The following is an 18,559-nucleotide window of genomic DNA, read 5'->3' as shown; positions in this document are numbered from 1 at the left end:
AGAAATCATTAGCTAAGCAAACCAATACACCTGGTGATCATTGTTAACATAGTTAACATTTTAACATACCTGTTAGAAATCATTAGTTAAGTTAGAACTGGAATGTTTAAGCTTTAAACTGTCTACTTTCACACTATCAACTCTATTTAAACTATGCAACCACCATGTTTGCCCTAGCTACACCTTAATAACCATATCTACATTATCTATCTACACATTTTTGCATTTTTATGCACTGGTAATTCCTTGGAATTGCATTTCTAGTTTTTAATTTATAGTTTACAAAGTTGAAAAATACATAGCAGCATTCCCCTATTGAAGACCTACTTTGCAAGTTTGAATGAAGTTTCTAGGTTAAACGGTTCAAGCTGAATAGAAAAAAATAATTTGGTAAGCGGCATAATAATAACTAGAAATGCAATTCCAAGGAATTACCAGTGCATGAAAATGCAAAAAAATTTAGATATGGTTACTAAGGTGTAGCTAGGGTAAACATGGTGGTTGCATAGTTTAAAGAGAGTTGATAGTGTTAAAGTAGAAATTTTTGTTTTTATTTTATTTTATTTTTTTTATTTATTTTTGGGCTTTTTATGCCTTTATTTGGACAGGACAGTAGAGAGAATGACAGGAAGTGAGTGGGAGAGAGAGTCGGGGTGGGATCTGGAAAGGACCACGGGGCGGGAATCGAACCCGGGTCGCCAGCGTACGGTGCAGGTGCCCCAGCCAGTTGCGCCACTGCCGGGGCCAAAGTAGACATTTTAAAGCTTAAACATTCCTGTTCTAACTTAGCTAATCATTTTAGCAGTTGTGCTAAAAACGCTAACAATGCTAACTATGCTAAAAATGCTAACCAGGTTGACTAGCTAACTTATCTAATCATTTTAAGCAGTTATGCTAACTATGCTAACCATGCTAACAATGCTAACTTGCTAGTGAGGACTTTTATTTTGATACAGTAGTTGCTAGGGTATCCATGGTACCCATTATCAGGAATAAATAAGTTACTTTAGCAAAATCATGTTGGTTGCTTTGGAAACGGTCATAAACGCTTAATTTTAATGGTTGCTATGTTGGTTGCTAGGTACATGAAGGTCTCATGTAGTTGACTGGAGGCATAGTTGATGATAACTGACAGTTGGAATGGTTGAACAGTTAAATAGTTGAGTAGTTTCAATGGTTAAATGATTTAATAGTGTATTATTGCAGTGAGGACTTTTATTTTGAAACAGTTGTGGACAGAGGAAACAGTTAACAGGATATGTAGTCTTCACAGAGAGATTGTATGCTTAAAGCCTGAGAGAGAGAGGGCTGCTGCAGGTAGGGCTGGCCACCTGGCATAAGATTCTAATTACTTAACGACCCGATTGTGATGTCATAGAGGCCAATGTTAAGTCTATGGGGAAATTTTTAATAGTTTTTAATCTATAGTTTAAAAAGTATAAAAGTTACAAAGTTGAAAAATACATAGCAGCATTCCCCTATTTAAGACCTACGTTGCGACGTTTGAATGAAGTTTCTAAGTTAAACGGTTCAAGCTGAATAGAAAAAATGAATTTGGTAAGCGGAATAATAACTAGAAATGCAATTCCAAGGAATTACCAGTGCATGAAAATGCAAAAAAATGTAGATATGGCTACTAAGGTGTAGCTAGGGTAAACATGGTGGTTGCATAGTTTAAAGAGAGTTGATAGTGTTAAGGTAGACATTTTAAAGCTTAAACATTCCTGTTCTAACTTAACTAATAATTTCTAACAGGTATTCTAAAATGTTTACTATGCTAACAATGCTAACCAGGTTGATAAGTTAACTTAGCTGATGATTTCTAGCAGTAATGCTAAAAAATGCTAACTATGCTAACATTGCTAACTATGTTAACTATGCTAACCACGTTGATTAGCTAACTTAGCTAATCATTTTAGCAGTTGTGCTAAAAATGTTAACTATGTTAACAATGCTAACTATGCTAACAATGCTAACCAGGTTGATGAGCTAACTTAGCTAATCATTTTTAGCAGTTATGCTAAAAATGCTAACTATGTTAACAATGCTAACTGTGCTAACCATGCTAACAATGCTAACTTGCTAGTGAGGACTTTTATTTTGAAACAGTAGTTGCTAGGGTATCCATGGTGCCCACTATCAAGAATAAAGAAGTTACTGTAGTATAATCATGTTGGTTGCTATGGAAACTGTCAAAAACGCTTAATTTTAATGGTTGCTATGTTGGTTGCTAGGTACATGGAGGATTCATTTAGTTGACTGGAGGCATAGTTGATGATAAATGACAGTTGGAATGGTTGAACAGTTAAATAGTTGAGTAGTTTCAGTGGTTAAATGATTTAATAGTGTATTATTGCAGTGAGGACTTTTATTTTGAAACAGTTGTGGACAGAGGAAACAGTTAACAGGATATGTAGTCTTCACAGAGAGATTGTATGCTTAAAGCCTGAGAGAGAGAGGGCTGCTGCAGGTGGGGCTGGCCACCTGGCATAAGATTCTAATTGCTCAACGACCCGATTGTGATGTCATAGAGGCCAATGTTAAGTCTATGGGGAAATTTTTAATAGTTTTTAATTTATAGTTCAAAAAGTATAAAAGTTACAAAGTTGAAAAGTCATAGCAACCCGATCCATTAGAATACCTACGTTACAAAGTTTGAATGAAGTTTCTAAGTTAAACGGTTGAAGAGAAATTGCGGTTAGAAAAAGCTGTCAGCGGAATAATAATAAAGAAAATAATAAGAAGACTAGGAAGAACAGTACAGTGCATTTTCATGCACTGTAATAAGAAGAAGCCTAGGAAGAACAGTACAGTGCATTTTCATGCACTGTAATAAGAAGCCTAGGAAGAACAGTACAGTGCATTTTCATGCACTGTAATAAGAAGTCATCTAGGAAGAACAGTACAGTGCATTTTCATGCACTGTAATAAACACACTCCAGCATGTGACCATAAACTGGGCCACATCAGTGTTTCCCACACATAGACAAATTTGTGGCGGTGCGCCAGGGATTCAGCACCAGCCGCCACATATTGTGTTTTGTTATTCTTTTATTTATTTATTTATTTTTAAACGCTATTGAAAAACACGCAGCATTCGTAAAGCTGAATTTCCTTTCCCTGCGCTTCCTCTCTGTCACTCACGCGTCTGTCTCTCATACACACACACACACACACGCACACACAACCCCTCCCCTCCGTGTCTGTGTCCATGAAAACCAACGAGATTATCCCTGGAAGCGTGGTCGGTGGTCGCACTGATGCACCTGACGCTGCTCGGGTAGAAGCATAACATTCTCCCGCAACTTCTGTAGACTTAATTACCAAACAGTAGAAGTAGGCCTAAACTCATTCTCCTTGGCCCGCTCTCGTGCGCGCTCAATGGACACCCTCCACATGCAGATTTAATCCAAATAAAACATTCACAATCGTGAACGCATTGACGCACAGAAGACGACTAGCTATATTACTGTTAAATTCGGTTAGCATCATTAGTAGGCTATGCAAGTTGACTGACCATCTCAATACTAATGTTTTTCAACTCCAAGACTTAAAAGGGCCTGTCCCAAGGAGAAAAAGTATTAGCTTACCTTGAAACTTAAACACATGTGGGGGAAACTGAACAGTCCAACCAGTAGAGTATGATAAGCTTAGCCTGCTACTTTGTTTACAATATTTTGAGGCTTCAACCAGACAGCTGAATTTAAGAAGTGGAGTTGTAATATGAATAGTAGGCTATAATCTGCATAAAGTTTGCTGTTATGAATATCAGAAATGTCAGTATATATAATGTAAATAATTACATAATGTGTGTGTGTTTCAAATAAAGACAAGCCTCACATCTTGGTAAAAAAAAAAATTACATTATATGAAAGGAGTGCGATGAAAAGGCAATGCAATGCAAAATATGGGTGCACCAAATCCTGTTGCTGCAATTTGGCTGCTTTAGAATGTTCTCTGTATGGCTTCAGCATTGCTGGCTATGAACCAGGATGATTCTGTCCTTAAAACACGTCTGTTTTTAAAAATGTGCAACTCACCGAGTGGTTACTGGTCTTCAACGATCTTCTATAGCAAGTTTTGCAGCGAAATACAGCTTCTGTCATCTTTTATCAGGGATATTCTAAACCCAACCCAATCACTTGAGTTGGAGGTTCAGAGAAGTTACTGGAGTCTATTGTGAACAGTCTTTGGCTGCAAAACAGACAATCAGTGTAAAGTTCACTTGATTATTCATGTGGGTGCTAGTTAACCATGAGGGGGCACTAGATATCTGCTAAAATGGCACATTTCATTCCCCAGCCTAGGATTCTAAATTGGCTTGTCAAAAAACATCTGAGCATGTATTCTCTTGCATATCAGCATATCTTCTGTGTTAACATTAGGAAACAAAGTAAAGTACTCTGTTAATTAATGCTATGTCATCTTTAAGGTAATACACTTAATTACCTTCAAGAAACAACACGTATATGTACACACATAACATAAGATCTCATACATTTATAGGTGGTTCTACAGCAATGGCCGATGTTAGGCAGAAGCAGCAGATGGAGTTACATCAAGCAAGACCCCAGAAGAAGGTACTGGTTATAGTGTTTTGGGACGAATTTCAACAACAGAGTGTTTAGAAATTTGTTGAATGAATGTTCCAAAAAATATCAAATAACATGTAAGGGATAATGGACAATATTGTGTAACATATGTGGGATTTCACAGCGTAAAGGTAGCATTCAAATGAATGCACACACTAGGTGGTAATGTGTCCTCCACCTAAAGCAGAGTGGCTGTTACACCTCAATTGCATTGCAATTGCATTCATTTGTGCACTGTGGAGCCGAATAATCCCGCTTATGCCACAATACACTAGTACATTCATGTTTCTAACCAAAATCTGGATCACACCTGCTTTTAAAATGCAGACAATTTTCATCATGTAGGCCCTGTAGATGACACAATGTAGAGTTTTTTCTTAACTTATAGGACAAACTGTCTTCCAACTGTCGAAATGCACTAGCTGCAGGTTAAATGGTTATGCCATATGATTAAGAATTGTGATTGTGAATTTCATTTTTCTGTAGCTTAGGAAGGAGGAGTTGGAAAGGAAACGGAGACAAGCTGAAGAAGAAGATATTCAAAGAAAGAAGACCATACAACGTGAGAAGGTATGGTACTTTTTCCTTGATAACTTTTCTTTCAGAAGATAACAATTCTATTGCATCATGTGATTACAGTTGTCTTGGGTTTCCATTTTGTCCAGTTGTACATTTGATATTAGTCCTGTTGTACTGAATGAATATTGAGTTGTTGTTTCAAGCACCTGACGATAACAATTCTATTGCACGAGTGATTATTTGTGTGATTGAATATCTGAGCACAGAATATTACAGTTGAGACAATGAATTATGTAGACTGAAGAGCCTAATTGTACCTGAAACCACAGGCACCAATGAAATAGTAACTTATCTGACTATTAGAGTGTTAACTTAGACAGCAGAATGGCTTTCTGGTGTTGTTAACTCACATATGTCAAAAAAACCCTGATGATTTGTGCTGAATGTGTTTAGTATTGCATCTAAATGGAATCATTTGACATGATTTAGTGCAGTGATAATGAAGTTATATCAGGGCCCGTATTCACAAAGCATTAGATCTTACCACTAAGAGTACTCCTAAATCGCGCTAAATATTTTAGCTAGGAGTTTTCTCTTAAAAGTTATTCACAAAGCCTCTCAGACCTACTCTTAGTAAGGAGAAAGGACAACTCCTAAGATAAGATAAGAGCTCAGTTGCTATGGTTGATGTCATTACTCATGCACAAGCTTGACTGAAGTAACTACCTCGATTGGCTGATGATTATAACGCGGGATTGATGGCAAAAACATCCCCTACGATGACGACTCGAGTGACAGGTGTCAGATCTTAGTTTGTGAGAATGCATGCACTATGTCGGACTGTGAACAAAGAGGGTTAAAGCGGAGCGAGAGGCGCAAACGTTCTATCATTTCCGCGTTCTGTCTTCGCAAAGGGGAGGGGGGCTAAATCCCCCTTTAAGCAGACCTGTTAACATTCGAACTGAGCTGCTTGCCAATCTGACTGAGATCGATATCCCACTATGACGTCTTTGCGACACGCCTCTTTAAGCAGACAGGAACTGTTCGAATTTTTCTTCCATAGAGATGCATTATGTTGCTCTATCTTGTCAGTAATGAAGGATCTTTGCTGTGAAGGATGGAAGATAATGAATAAATAGGCATAGCCTAAAATAATAAAGACTAAAGCGAATAGCCTAGGAGCATAATGAAACACTACGGACTGGAGAAGTATCTTTGCAACATGTTTTAAATTAATCTGTATGAAAACACGTACATTCGCAAATAGAAGAAATTATTTAATTTAATTTAGGCCTACAATGAGACGTTACATTTAGTTTACAAGCAATGGTGGTTTTGGTTGTTGGTGGCGTTATTGCTTCCCTTAGTTGCAATGCACAATTATTCAAATAATTCATTTCAAATCATTGCGACGTGAAATGCCACTAAAAGCGGTTTAGGATTGTTTGTGAATAGGACTTAGTGAGTTAGGAGTCCTATCTAATTTGTTTAAGCTGTCATAGGAGCTACTTTTAGGCTTAAAATACTTTGTGAATTGCCTTTAGTGAAAACAAATTAGGAATCCTAAAGTGACACGGACAGTATTTTTAGGAGTTTCTCCTAGATTCGCCAGTTAGGAGCTACTTTTAGTCTTAAAATTATTTGTGAATACGGGCCCTGAACACCTGAACCATGAAACATGTATTGTGTTGTACTGTAGGCTGTTAAACTTGAGATGAAGAGACAGCGAGAGGATCAAGAGAGAAAAGAGACGTATCGTCATGACCACCTGATGTATGTGGATGTTTTTTCCTCACTGCTTTGTTTGATTCACTGTGAAGTTACGCATATTCAGTTCAAAATATTATTTTCTTTGGCAAATGTCATCATCACCCAATTTCCAGACACAGGATCCAATCAGAAGACTCTGACAACATACAGTAGCAACACTAAAGCACTTTTCCTCTGTCGCACACATGCTATTTGTTTATCCAGCAAATAACAGACAAGGTAGAATATGTTGCATGATTTTATGAAAGTATGATGTATTGCGACATCGAAGCAAGTCAAATTTGTAGTTTCTGATGTCTCATTTCATCGAACTACAGATACACTACCCCACCTCGTAAAGTTACATAGTGCGGTTATAGCCGATAGAGGGCCGCCAAGTGAAAGCAGAAGTGCCGTTCACCCTGTTACGAGTTGATGAACCGCTGAAATGATTTTGGAAGCATTATTTTAAGGTACGAAAAACTCTTTAGTGTTGCTTTAAAGAGCAACGCAGGTTGATTTCAGAACTGAATTTATAATTCATCTTGTCTGATAATGTCTTGTAATGTACAATGGCAATGTCTTGATAATATATGTACGAGTTAATATTGTTTACAAACATGCAGACAGTAATTCAGAAGAAAGTGTACATTCTTATCAAGCTCCTAAATATGCCTCTCACACCCACAAACACATCATATTACTTAAGCGAAGGTAAACCTTTGAAATTGACATCTGAAGTCGGCTGTCATTGTGGGTTTAGATGCTAATTTAAGCAGTGCTGATAGATAGAGTTCGTAGTGTTTTTGGAAAGTCATAATGGTTAATGATTGGGTTTGTGCTGGTTGCACAAATTCTACCTTGTCAGGATAATATGTTTACCATTTTCCTAACTAGAAAAGCAGGGGGTGTTGTGCTTGGGTGCGTTTTGTGCAGAAAGCCTACTCAGACGAGACTTCACACCTCATCAGTCACAAAACGTTTGCTCAGACATTAATATATTAAAAGTATGTATTCAGAGGAAGACAGTATTGTGAATATGGTGTTTACATGACTTGAAAGAAAGAAGCGAAGGACAGCACTCTTCAGATTTTCCTTACTTTATTCACCTACAAACGTTTCGGGCAGAGCCCTTCTTCAGCGTGTAATGGCGATTGCACCCATAGCTGGTAGGTGGGCCCTAAATAGGGTGTCCACCTTTGACCCAATGATTGACATACAAGCATACCTATTGCTTCCCCTAGGGGGAGTGTGATAAGGCACCTCAATGTGTTACAATGTATCCCAAAGTGTAAATAAAACAAAAATGTAAATAAATAAAAGAAAAGCAAACACAATATAAATATAAGTGTAATAAATCACACAATGCAATTATATTGTTACACAAGGAACCCTATAGCCAATACACAATAATTCACATGATATTTACAAAACATTTATAAAAAACAGCTCAGAACCAATTCCTCGTTCATCCCTTTAGGAATAAGTGTGTCTAGGTAGTGGATCCAATACGCCTCCCTCTGTAATAAAAGTTTATCTCTATCACCACCATAAAGACTTGAATTTATTAAGGCGATAGTGTGAGCGCGTCTCCGCAACTTCACAAGTTTACATGACTTGTTAAAGGTACATTATGTAGGATTTTAAGTGTTTTAGTACCTCAAGTCAACGTCTTCATTCATAAATAGATCCTCTTTAGTGTAAAATAACATATGCCAATGATCTGACTTGTCCTACTGGCCGAAGAATCACTTCCCGGCATTTACATTGAAAGGGACGTTCACAGGAAGTCTTCCATGTCTTTCCGGTGTATAGAAAAATATGAACTGCCGAGAGGGACATAAAACACTACCGCTACCGCTAAACACTACCGCTAGGGAAAAACGCGTTTTTGCATTTCGCGTTACACAGAGAAGCAGCGTGAAGACGGTCATACTTAACCTACAGACAAGCACTGCACTTAGTGACATAGTTCATGCCTTTAGAGCAATACAAGCATTCGCCTATACTGTCATGTCAAGTTGTTAGCTGCTGCTATGCTAATATTACGATAGTAAGCTAATGTAAAAACAATATAAGCATGACAACGTAATTCACTATGTTGCTTGAGGAGTAATTACTCATACATGATCATACAAATTATTCAAAGAACTTTAGAATAGCTTACATCATCACTGGAAAGAAAACTCGATGAAGTGGTAGAAGACATCTTGAATGAATCTCGACCCATTCAACTTCCCGTAGTTCTAGCCATCTTGCAACGCACATTTGAAAACGTGTGGCGCTAGAGCTCGCATGCAAAATCAAATTTAACCACTAGATGGGAGCAAAAGCTACATAGTGTACGTTTAATAAAATATCTGTTCATATTCTTGTTTACATGTAACACAGCATGCTTTTCCCCTCCTCGGATAGCCCCGGCCCAATTTAACCTCTGTTGATAAGAGCAGAGTTTTGGGGATGATAGAGGCCATAATAGTGCAATAATACATATAATGGTAACATAATTACAGTGATAATCTGTAGAATTATCTCAAAGTTATTTTTTCTCCTCTGACAATGATTCTTCTCTTGTATTATGATAAAAAGCAATGTCATGTCAGTCACTATGTCAGTGCTAAATGATGTGCCAGTACATGTGCCTAATTTTAAAAGTTAGGCACACCAGTGCGACAAATGTGAAAAGTTAGTCTGGAGCCATGAACTGTATTTGTGTATTTCCTTTAGGAGGCAAGAACAGCTTCTTCAAAGGGTTGAGCAGACCAGGTTACCCTCTGTGAAAGCAGGAAGATCCATGCCAGCATTATCTGGGGTAAGACTGTAGCCAAACAATGCACCCCAAGGCTCTGGTTCAAGCCTCTGAGGCATAGTTGTGGCACCGAGGTTACAGCTCAGGGCCATGTAGTAATTCACACCAATTGACCCATCTTCGATATGTTTTCAAACTAAACAGCTTGTGCTCTTTGAGCTTTCATCAATATAGAGCCAGCTCTTTCAGAGTCACTAGCTGATAGCCTGCCTGCTGTGGGGTTTGATGCCCTCAATCATCATGTTATCTTATTGATCGAGCCAGAATTATGGTACATGATTAAGATTTTGTAAATGTAAATATGGGGAACATCTTTCTCTCATCATGTTTAGTCAATGAGGACGCTCTGATCTTACACCACAGAGGCAAGCAGAGTTCAGGGGACTTCCCAGAGTTCAAGGCAAGTCTGAGTGCTGAGAGCATTACAGGGCCTGTGAGGGCCAGAGGAGAGTGTGATGGGTGCAGAGTGGTGTGGAATAACCTACATTGTTCTCTTGAAAGTACCTGGATCAGTGCCAGGATATTAGGCAGGATGAAGTGTGGGAGGATACAATCAAATCTGTCTATCACAGGGTCAGCCCTACTGACATCACCCACATAGCTGTCTTAACAAATATGCTTTCATGTAAGATGACAATACTCTCTCCATGACATTGGAATTAGATGTTTTTGTGGTTCTTTGCTGTAGTAAGAATGCACAGGAATGAATCCATTTCAGTGTGTTTTTGTTTTGATACTTCAGAAGTACAAGAATCAATTGGTTGTTTTTATCATTTTTTTGTTATTAAAGTTTTCAAATGGAAACAAAACAAACACCATGGGTGTTTTAATGTGGTAATGAAGTCGTTTTAGGGAACAGTAAGGTGAAGTGAAGTATATTATAGTTTTACAGTACGAAGAGTTTCCAGGTGTGTGGTGAATAATTCATTATTGTAGTGCACTTAGAAGTAGGCTACTTTATTAGTCCTCAAAAATCACTTTACTGTCATACGACTTGACTATGTGGTAATTGTAAAGTTAATATGTATGCACACAGTATAACTGGTAGATGAATATAATAACTGTTTTTCAAATGACAATTTTCTCGTTGCCCTTAAAAAAAAAATGTTTTGCCATTATTGATATTATGGGCTTAAAGATGACTCATCAGGATGGATGAGTTTTCTATCCAAGAGTAGAAATGCAGTTTTGAAAACTCATGTTCCTCGGTTCCTCTGCTATGCCTTGTATAACTTTTCCCTTTGAGTGCTTACAAGGGGAAAAGGGCAGTGTGATTGTGCTTCCTCTCACCATATTGACTTAAGTGTCTGGAGAGTCTCCAGACAAAGTAACACAATGCTCCAACCTAAATGTCATAGACCTGTGGATGAAAGTGTTTGTAGAAAGGCAGGGTATTGATGTGGTTCTGTGGCCTCTGAGAATTGTTATTATTTCAGAGATGGTTCCATAGGACAGCTTAATCCCCTTCATAGTCTCTGTTTGTGCAAAGGATTCTTTATGTTAGCTTCCCAGGGTGTGATGTCCAGGTCAATCCACCTATTCCCCTTACTCTTTCGCCACTGCAAACAGAACACCCTTAAGTCCATGGTTCTGCTTTGTCCTCAGGTTCTCTGACTAAATATACAAAGGATCTACCCCCCACTCCCCACCACCACCACCACACAAACACATTGATTTCTCAGTGAACTCAGTGTCTTTATTGCATCACAGAAACTGGTCTGTAGTAGAGTGCTTGTGTCTCTGTTTAGTTTCTGCCTAGAGATTATCCCCTATGCCATGTGTAGTGTTACTTGCCACCCCCTTTTGTGGCTCATCATATAGCTATGTGATGCCTCTACTCTGTCAGTTTGAGGAGGCTGTGGTCTCACCTCACAGGACCAAATAAAACACAAGCTGCATAGAAAGGTGTGGGTGAGCAGAAACCTTGTTCAGGAACATGCTTTTGTTCAGATTCTGTTAAATCCAGTTGCTATCCTGTTAAACATGGATTTGGAAGGTGCCAAAGAGTAAAAGAGTCTGAATTTAGAATTTGAATTGGACCAGTACTCAATATCGCCACTTTTAAATTTTACTCTTTGGAGCACCACAGCTTTTCCTCCTTCCATCCTTTCTGCCATCCATTTCAGGCTTTGAACAAATCATAATGACACTTTATTAAAATGCTTTAACCAGAGGGCATTAAGTAAAGGCCAAATCTTTACATGTAAACTAATGTTAATGCTAATTTTAACCATAATAGCCATGCTCCAAAAGCACAAAATAGATACTGTTCATATTGAAAGAAGTTGGAGAATAGTCAGCAGACATCGCAGTAGTTTAATTGGAACACCCCTCAGGCTCAGTGTATGTATGTATGTGTGCGCGCGCGCGCGCGCGCGTGTGTGTGTGTGTGTGTATGTGTGTGAATGAGGTAGCCAGCAGAAAATAACTATGGATTGTTTTTTATATCCAGGAGTTCTCAAAACATCACATTTTCAGATGTTAAAAGTCAGTTGCAGACATAATTAAGTTAACTTTTCTTATTATTATTATTATCGTAGGCTAACCTATACTGTATGTAGTGAACTTCTTTGTTCATATCTGAATGAAGCAAAAATATATATATCTCTGTTTTGACACACTGGGCCAGATGTACTAACACAGCGCTAACACAACGCTAACTGCGTGTGTAGAGCTGAACTACGAGCGCAGTTGAATATTGCAACTTTAAAAAGAATCAAGTTTAGCGACCATACATGATACAAAGAGATGTCAACGGGCTGCAACAAACAGAGTAGGCCTAGTAGTTCTACTAATCCACTTAAAAAAATAGTCTACTTGTGAACTATTTACTGCACGTAGGATATGACTTAATGCTTGTCTAACAGATTGGGAAGTGTAGGCTATGTCGTGAAAGAGAAAATACGATTTTAGAGAGGCAAACAAAAGTTAAGGTTGCTTTTGACATAGTACAATGAGGAAAACTGATGCTCTGAATATTGATTCAGCTGTCTCTAAACGTTTTTCTAATAGACGCATTTAACCGCAATTTGGATTACACCTGCTTTCAGAAGGCGAAAGTTTTTCAACGCAAAATAGATGTGCGCTGTTTTCATACATATGGCGGAATACTTAATCAATCGCTATTAGCACCTCTCCTCCCCTGTACTTGCGCGTTACACCCATTTTCAGCTGATCCGCCCAGGAATTAATATGCATGACAAGGAAAAGCGCAAATAGCCATTCTCAGCTCCCACGGCAGGCAGTCTGCGTGTTTCTCTCATTGCGGCCTGTTTATACATATCCTTTCCATGTTTATACGCGCACGTTACGCCTGAAATGGGCGCAAAACGTTAGTACATCTGGCCCACTGTGTCCTACTTCGGGATATGGCGTATGGGATATGGGATATTTCCTTTAGACCAGTGGTTCTCAAACTTTTCAAAATGAGTACCACCTCAGAAAACATTTGTCTCTCCAAGTACCACCATTATTAGCAGCATTAAGAAATGTTAAATAAATTTCACTACAATGCGTATCTAATAAACAGAAGGCCATTTTTATTCCTAACATTTAGCCTGTTTATTATTGACTGTTATTCAAAGCCACAACTGCACTTACACCCTTGATACTCATCAAGTGACAATGTTAATAACTGTGATGTTACTGCACTAAAACAACTGCACTGAAGGTCATTAACCCTATGAGCCCGACGGACGCAAAGTGATAATGAGCGATTATTAGTCATAGCGAGATGAGACCTATATTGCATGAAAGAGCAGAACCGGAGCTTTCCAACGGGACTAGATACTTGTCTGTACGATCAAGTATGAAAATAAAATAAAATCATGAAGTTAAATCAAAGTATATCATATTTACAGTCTACATTGCTCTGCGTTCACCCGCGCATCCAGGACTCTCGCTTGAATTACTCGCGAACCCGGCATCGTACAGACATGACACGCATATCAAATGATGAAAGAGGAGAAACGGAGCTTTCCACTGATACCAAAGACATCGATCCTTTTGTGTTATCAAAACAGACGAAGTGACAAACAAATAATAATGTCATATAGCTTTGGCTACCATTACTCTCGTTTGATTTACTTGTGAAACCGCTATCAGAAAGATATGGAACGCATGTCGGATGAAAGAGGAGAGCTAGAGCTATCCACAAATACCAAATACAACCTACTAGGCCATAAAACCGACGAAGTGACAGCAAAATAATAACTTCATTTATCTCCTCCCTTCGCTTGCCATCACTGTGCAGTTTAGCTATCGCTCACGTTAAATCTCGGAAACTCCCGGCGTACCACTAGAGGGAGCCCGCATACCACCAGTGGTACGCGTACCACAGTTTGAGAACCACTGCTTTAGACAATTCCTAATCCCTATGGACAATTTATCTCCTGAAATGACCTTATTGTACTGTAACTGACCCTAGGCAGATGGGTTGGGCCCTTGAGTCGTGGATCTGTCTGAGGTTTATTCCTATAGCCTATGTATTCCCAATTCTAGGGAGTTTTTCCTCGCCCCCGTCACTCGTGGGCTCTCTCTGAATGTTTAACACTCTGTAAAGCGCCATGTGACATATAATGTTTTGCCGCTCTATTAGTGAAATTTAAATTAAATTGTAGGTGGTTGAGTTTGCATCATTGCACAAAGTCCTCCACCAGGCTCCTGTATTCCTCCTCTATTGCTAAGTATAACACACCACTGTCAAAGAAATTGGGTTTTGTGCTTCTTATTCTTATACGTTTCATATCACTCCCCAAGTAGTCCGGTTACTTCTTGCAGTGGATCTTCAATAAAAAGTGAAAGCAAACAGTTTGTCAGCTGTGTTCTAAAGAATGTTTGATTTAAGTTCAATGTGTTTTGCAAACTATTTGTTTCTCGGGGAAAAAGCACAATGAAACGGTAACAAATAAATGTAAAAATTCATATCATGCGGAATTTATTTTTTCGTTTTGTCAAGTAGCTGTGTAATAAGTGGGATAATGTATAGAAAGTCCCTCTGCGGACCCCTCCGTGGGGTCCTGTTCACCCTGTCGGGACTTATTTTCCCGATAATGATCAGTGTTCCATTATCCTGATAATGATCAGTGTTCCATTATCCCATACATAATCCAATATACCATCTCACAGTTGTGACTAGAGAGGTACAGTAATGCAGGTTGTAGTGTGTAGGCAGTCTAGGGTACAGGCAAGAAACCTACATCACCTCCGGAATAATTGCATTTAAAATGTATCGTATTTCAGAGAGGATTGAAACGGTAAAATTATGTTATTTGCCAGTTGCTTAAGGCAGTGTTTTCAATCTGAAACAATTGGAATAGTACCTGTTCATGTTTTTGTCCTCAAACCCTTTCTAATTCCTTATTTGAAGAACAGCTCATTTTCAGGCAGTCGATCATGGTCGCAAGAGTTCTGCCCTTAACCATATACCATTAAAATAAATTTGAAGATAATACCAAAACTGCCTATAAAAACATAACCCCAAAAGTGTTATATTCTAGCATACTGTTGCTTTAAGTTCACAGTCAGTTTCTGTCCTTAGAATGTCATGCCAGTGGAAATGATCAAAGGAGATGAAGAAAGGGAGCAGGAGCTGAAGATGGAGCACAGACGGTATGGTGACTTTATTGTGTCCTTCTAGTTCAACTTGTAGAGCAACTTCTAACGTAATATCAAAAATGGAAAATGAAGCGTGGCAATTTTCTAGGCTGATTTGACATGGAACTATACTCTCATTCATTCATAATCAAGGAACACCATGGGCGCAGCAGCACAATAATATCATGCAGCACCTGATAATGGTTTCTGTAGGCTAACTTCCAGCAACAAGGTAGAGCTGCAGCAGACAAATTGGATTGGATGCCTGAATGAGAGTATAGTTCCATGTCAAATCAGCCTAGAAAATCACCATGTTTCATTTTCCGCTGGTCTCATTACACTTTCTAACTCAAGAGGAGACAAGTTTCAAATACAAAAATGACTGGTAATCTTAGTCACTTTTAAACATGACGCTAGCAGGCGAGATGCTAGAGATCGAATCTGATTCAATGATGTATGCTAGGCTGTCTCAGAATACAGCTGGATGAACTGGAGAAAGGTAAAAATTCATTGGAAAATGAATTCCCCAAATAGTGGAGGCCAAAAGAGGAGGCATGGCTGATGCTCTGGACTCTGGAGTGATGGCCTCCATTAGCCAGTGGGAGAGCCTCTGTTTAGAGAAAGCATGTCCAGTCACTTGAGCTCCGCAGCAGATGGAGAGGGCGCGTTGGAGAGCTTGTTCAGTCGGTGTAGGCACTCAGTGCTCTTAACAGGCATGTTATGTAACCAGTCCTCACCCTGTTGAACGTCGGGATGGAGAGCTAGTAGCTCGATTTTTTTGTTTCTTGGGGCTGAGGTCAGCACTTTAGTCAGATAAAATGGTTTCGGGTTTAGAACTACCTTTGAGCCATCTGTGAACTGCATGCCTGCAAGATTCACTGATAGCGCTATGAAATCACTCATTTGTTTGACTGAAGTTAGAGCAATATAGCGGGCAGTTTTTAGTGATAGCGTTTGAGTTGTATCTCCTTCATACACTTTATAGCTAATAGTAGAGCTTGCAGCCAAATGTGTGCAAGACTGCTGCTATGCACTTGCAGAGTTGTTGTGATGTGAGAACATCAGCTCACAATGATGTCAAGTCAAGCCAAGTCACATTTATTTATAAAGCGCATTTTTGTAAGCACGGAGTGCAAACCCAGTAGCGTCTTAGTTAGGTTGCTCCTCAGTATGTGTTCTTACCTACATTTGGACAGCACTAACTAGTTGGCGTCACCTGACTCGGGGAGGGTGGTGTGTTGACGATTTGCATGACGTGTGGAGCTTGACCTGCGCTGCGTAATGGATTATGGGATATCTGAGGCCAAAAAAGATGCATCAATGCACGCTTGGAAATCACGCCAAACGAAGTACCCAACTAGTGAGAGCGCTTTTCTGACGTAACTTCCGGCACACTGCCCAGCAGTGATGGGCAGTAACGCGTTAGAAGTAACGCGTTACTTTAGGCTGCGTTACTGCGTTACTAAACTGCGATTTTAATTGCTTTGTGAGACTGTCTGGTGACAATCAGTAGCCTATAATGTCCAACGCATTGCGAGAGATGTAAACAACAGACGAGACAACAGAGTGCGGGAGAGAGCATGACCATGCTGCATTTAATAGCCTACGTGAGTTGGGGTTTTCCTAAACTTTTCCCATAGTTCGGGACTTGGACTTCTTTTGCTTATCTTTACTTCACTTTTATTGTTCTTTCTACTTTCATTTCATTCGATGACTTATGCTTTCACTCTAGACTGATGCTTCAACTCAAATGTCTTTTCAAATTCGAAATTGGGGTCGTTGACGTTCGAACTTGTTTTCGGTGGACATAATTAAGTTTGTACCGTCGGAGTCTTTGCGAGACAATGAGCAAAATGTCCGTAAATAATAGAGCCTGTATCATCTGCGTTCTCTGTAGTCGCTTTCAGACATAACCCCTGCGGTAGCCTATGAGGTTTGCCAGACGGAGGTCCGACTCTTCGGTTAATTATAGGCTACAGAATCTATGTATGTTTGAGTGAGGGGTGGCGCAGAATGCGGCCGCTGTCACAGGACTTACTGTTTTTATTTTACCAACGACAGCGCACCCGTTCCGAATATTGTTGCAACAATGCAGCATGTATTCTGTTACATCCGCAGCATTGATGAAAGATTGGAGCGTGACATGCAGGTTAACTGCGCAACGTTTAATTGAAACTCAGCAGCAGTGACGCTCTCACATAATCTGAACGAATTCACGTTCTTTATTTACAAATGTGTTGCATGCAGTTCATAGTTCACAGAACTCGTTTATGCACAACACTGCATTTGATTCTATTTTATATGATGGAATATGCAAAAAGAATAAAATTAGGCTGAAAGGTGTATTGCTTTATAGCATATTCAGGTTGTGTAGCCTTAATGTGTTTTTGAAAAGTAAAGTAATTGTAAAGTAACTAATTACTTTTGGGAAAATGTAATCAGTAAAGTAACGGGATTACTTTCTTGGACAAGTAATTAGTAATCAGTAACTAATTACTTTTTCCAAGTAACTTGACCAACACTGCTGCCCAGCGTGTGTGCTGATGTTTCAGACACAGCCATAAACAACTGACTTAACAAAAACAAAATGCTGGACAGAGTGGCGTGAATCGCCAGCGTACCCGTACACAGACATTTAAGACAGACAGGAAACAAACAGATTTAAGACAGAACAAACGCTTCTCATAGACAAACAAAGACACTCAATAAGTTCCAAAATATGAACGCAACATTGAGTCATTCAACAGTGCTAGATCTGAGGAGCTCAGAGTCAGATTGTTTTACCCGAGCAGCCTCTCCTATCCTGGCCAACACAAAAACGGCCGTCCGAGCCGCAGTCCAGAGTCTAGCCAGCATGCTACTCCCACTGCATACATCCTCATCCAGAACGCTGATCATCAAGGCAGGCAGTTTGGCAGCTCCTCGGTTACGATGTATCACGAGTTTAGAGCTGTCCCGATTGGAGTCCCTGGCCAGACGCTGGGAAGGCTGTCCTTGTGGTCGTAGCCTACACAGAATGCTGTTAGCAATACAGGTAGAACTAGGCGAGTCAAGAATCCCCCTTAACACTTGGAGGCACTTTGAGGCAGTCTGCTATACCTTGAGATTTTTAAAGTTTTTCATCTAACTAAAAACACCTACGCAAAAGTGGCACATATGGTTTTATTCTAGAGGTCCTCCACAACAATTATATGAGAGTAAAGTGAATGTAATGAAATTCGTTTTTTATTATAATTCAAGTGTAAACATAGCCTGGGTGTTCCCATACTGCCTTGCGCGGTGATTTCTTTCACGC

At 39.3% G+C, this 18,559-nt stretch overlaps 1 protein-coding gene across 3 annotated transcripts in view; it reads left to right on the top strand.

Moving 5' to 3' along the window:
- The window catches only part of epsti1 (epithelial stromal interaction 1), a 63,479-nt gene that overhangs the window by 28,981 nt on the left and 15,939 nt on the right, over positions 1-18,559 (top strand). For all 3 annotated transcript variants that reach the window (XM_062533733.1, XM_062533732.1, XM_062533734.1), the window contains exons 4-8: positions 4,507-4,580; positions 5,079-5,162; positions 6,811-6,884; positions 9,588-9,672; positions 15,209-15,279. In XM_062533733.1, coding sequence (XP_062389717.1) covers positions 4,507-4,580; positions 5,079-5,162; positions 6,811-6,884; positions 9,588-9,672; positions 15,209-15,279 — 388 coding nt within the window. The remainder of the gene's footprint in view (positions 1-4,506; positions 4,581-5,078; positions 5,163-6,810; positions 6,885-9,587; positions 9,673-15,208; positions 15,280-18,559) is intronic.

Source organism: Sardina pilchardus, chromosome 4, assembly GCF_963854185.1.
Source record: "Sardina pilchardus chromosome 4, fSarPil1.1, whole genome shotgun sequence".
Taxonomy (NCBI): Eukaryota; Metazoa; Chordata; class Actinopteri; order Clupeiformes; family Clupeidae; genus Sardina; species Sardina pilchardus.
This window is presented reverse-complemented; position numbering and strand designations above follow the sequence as displayed.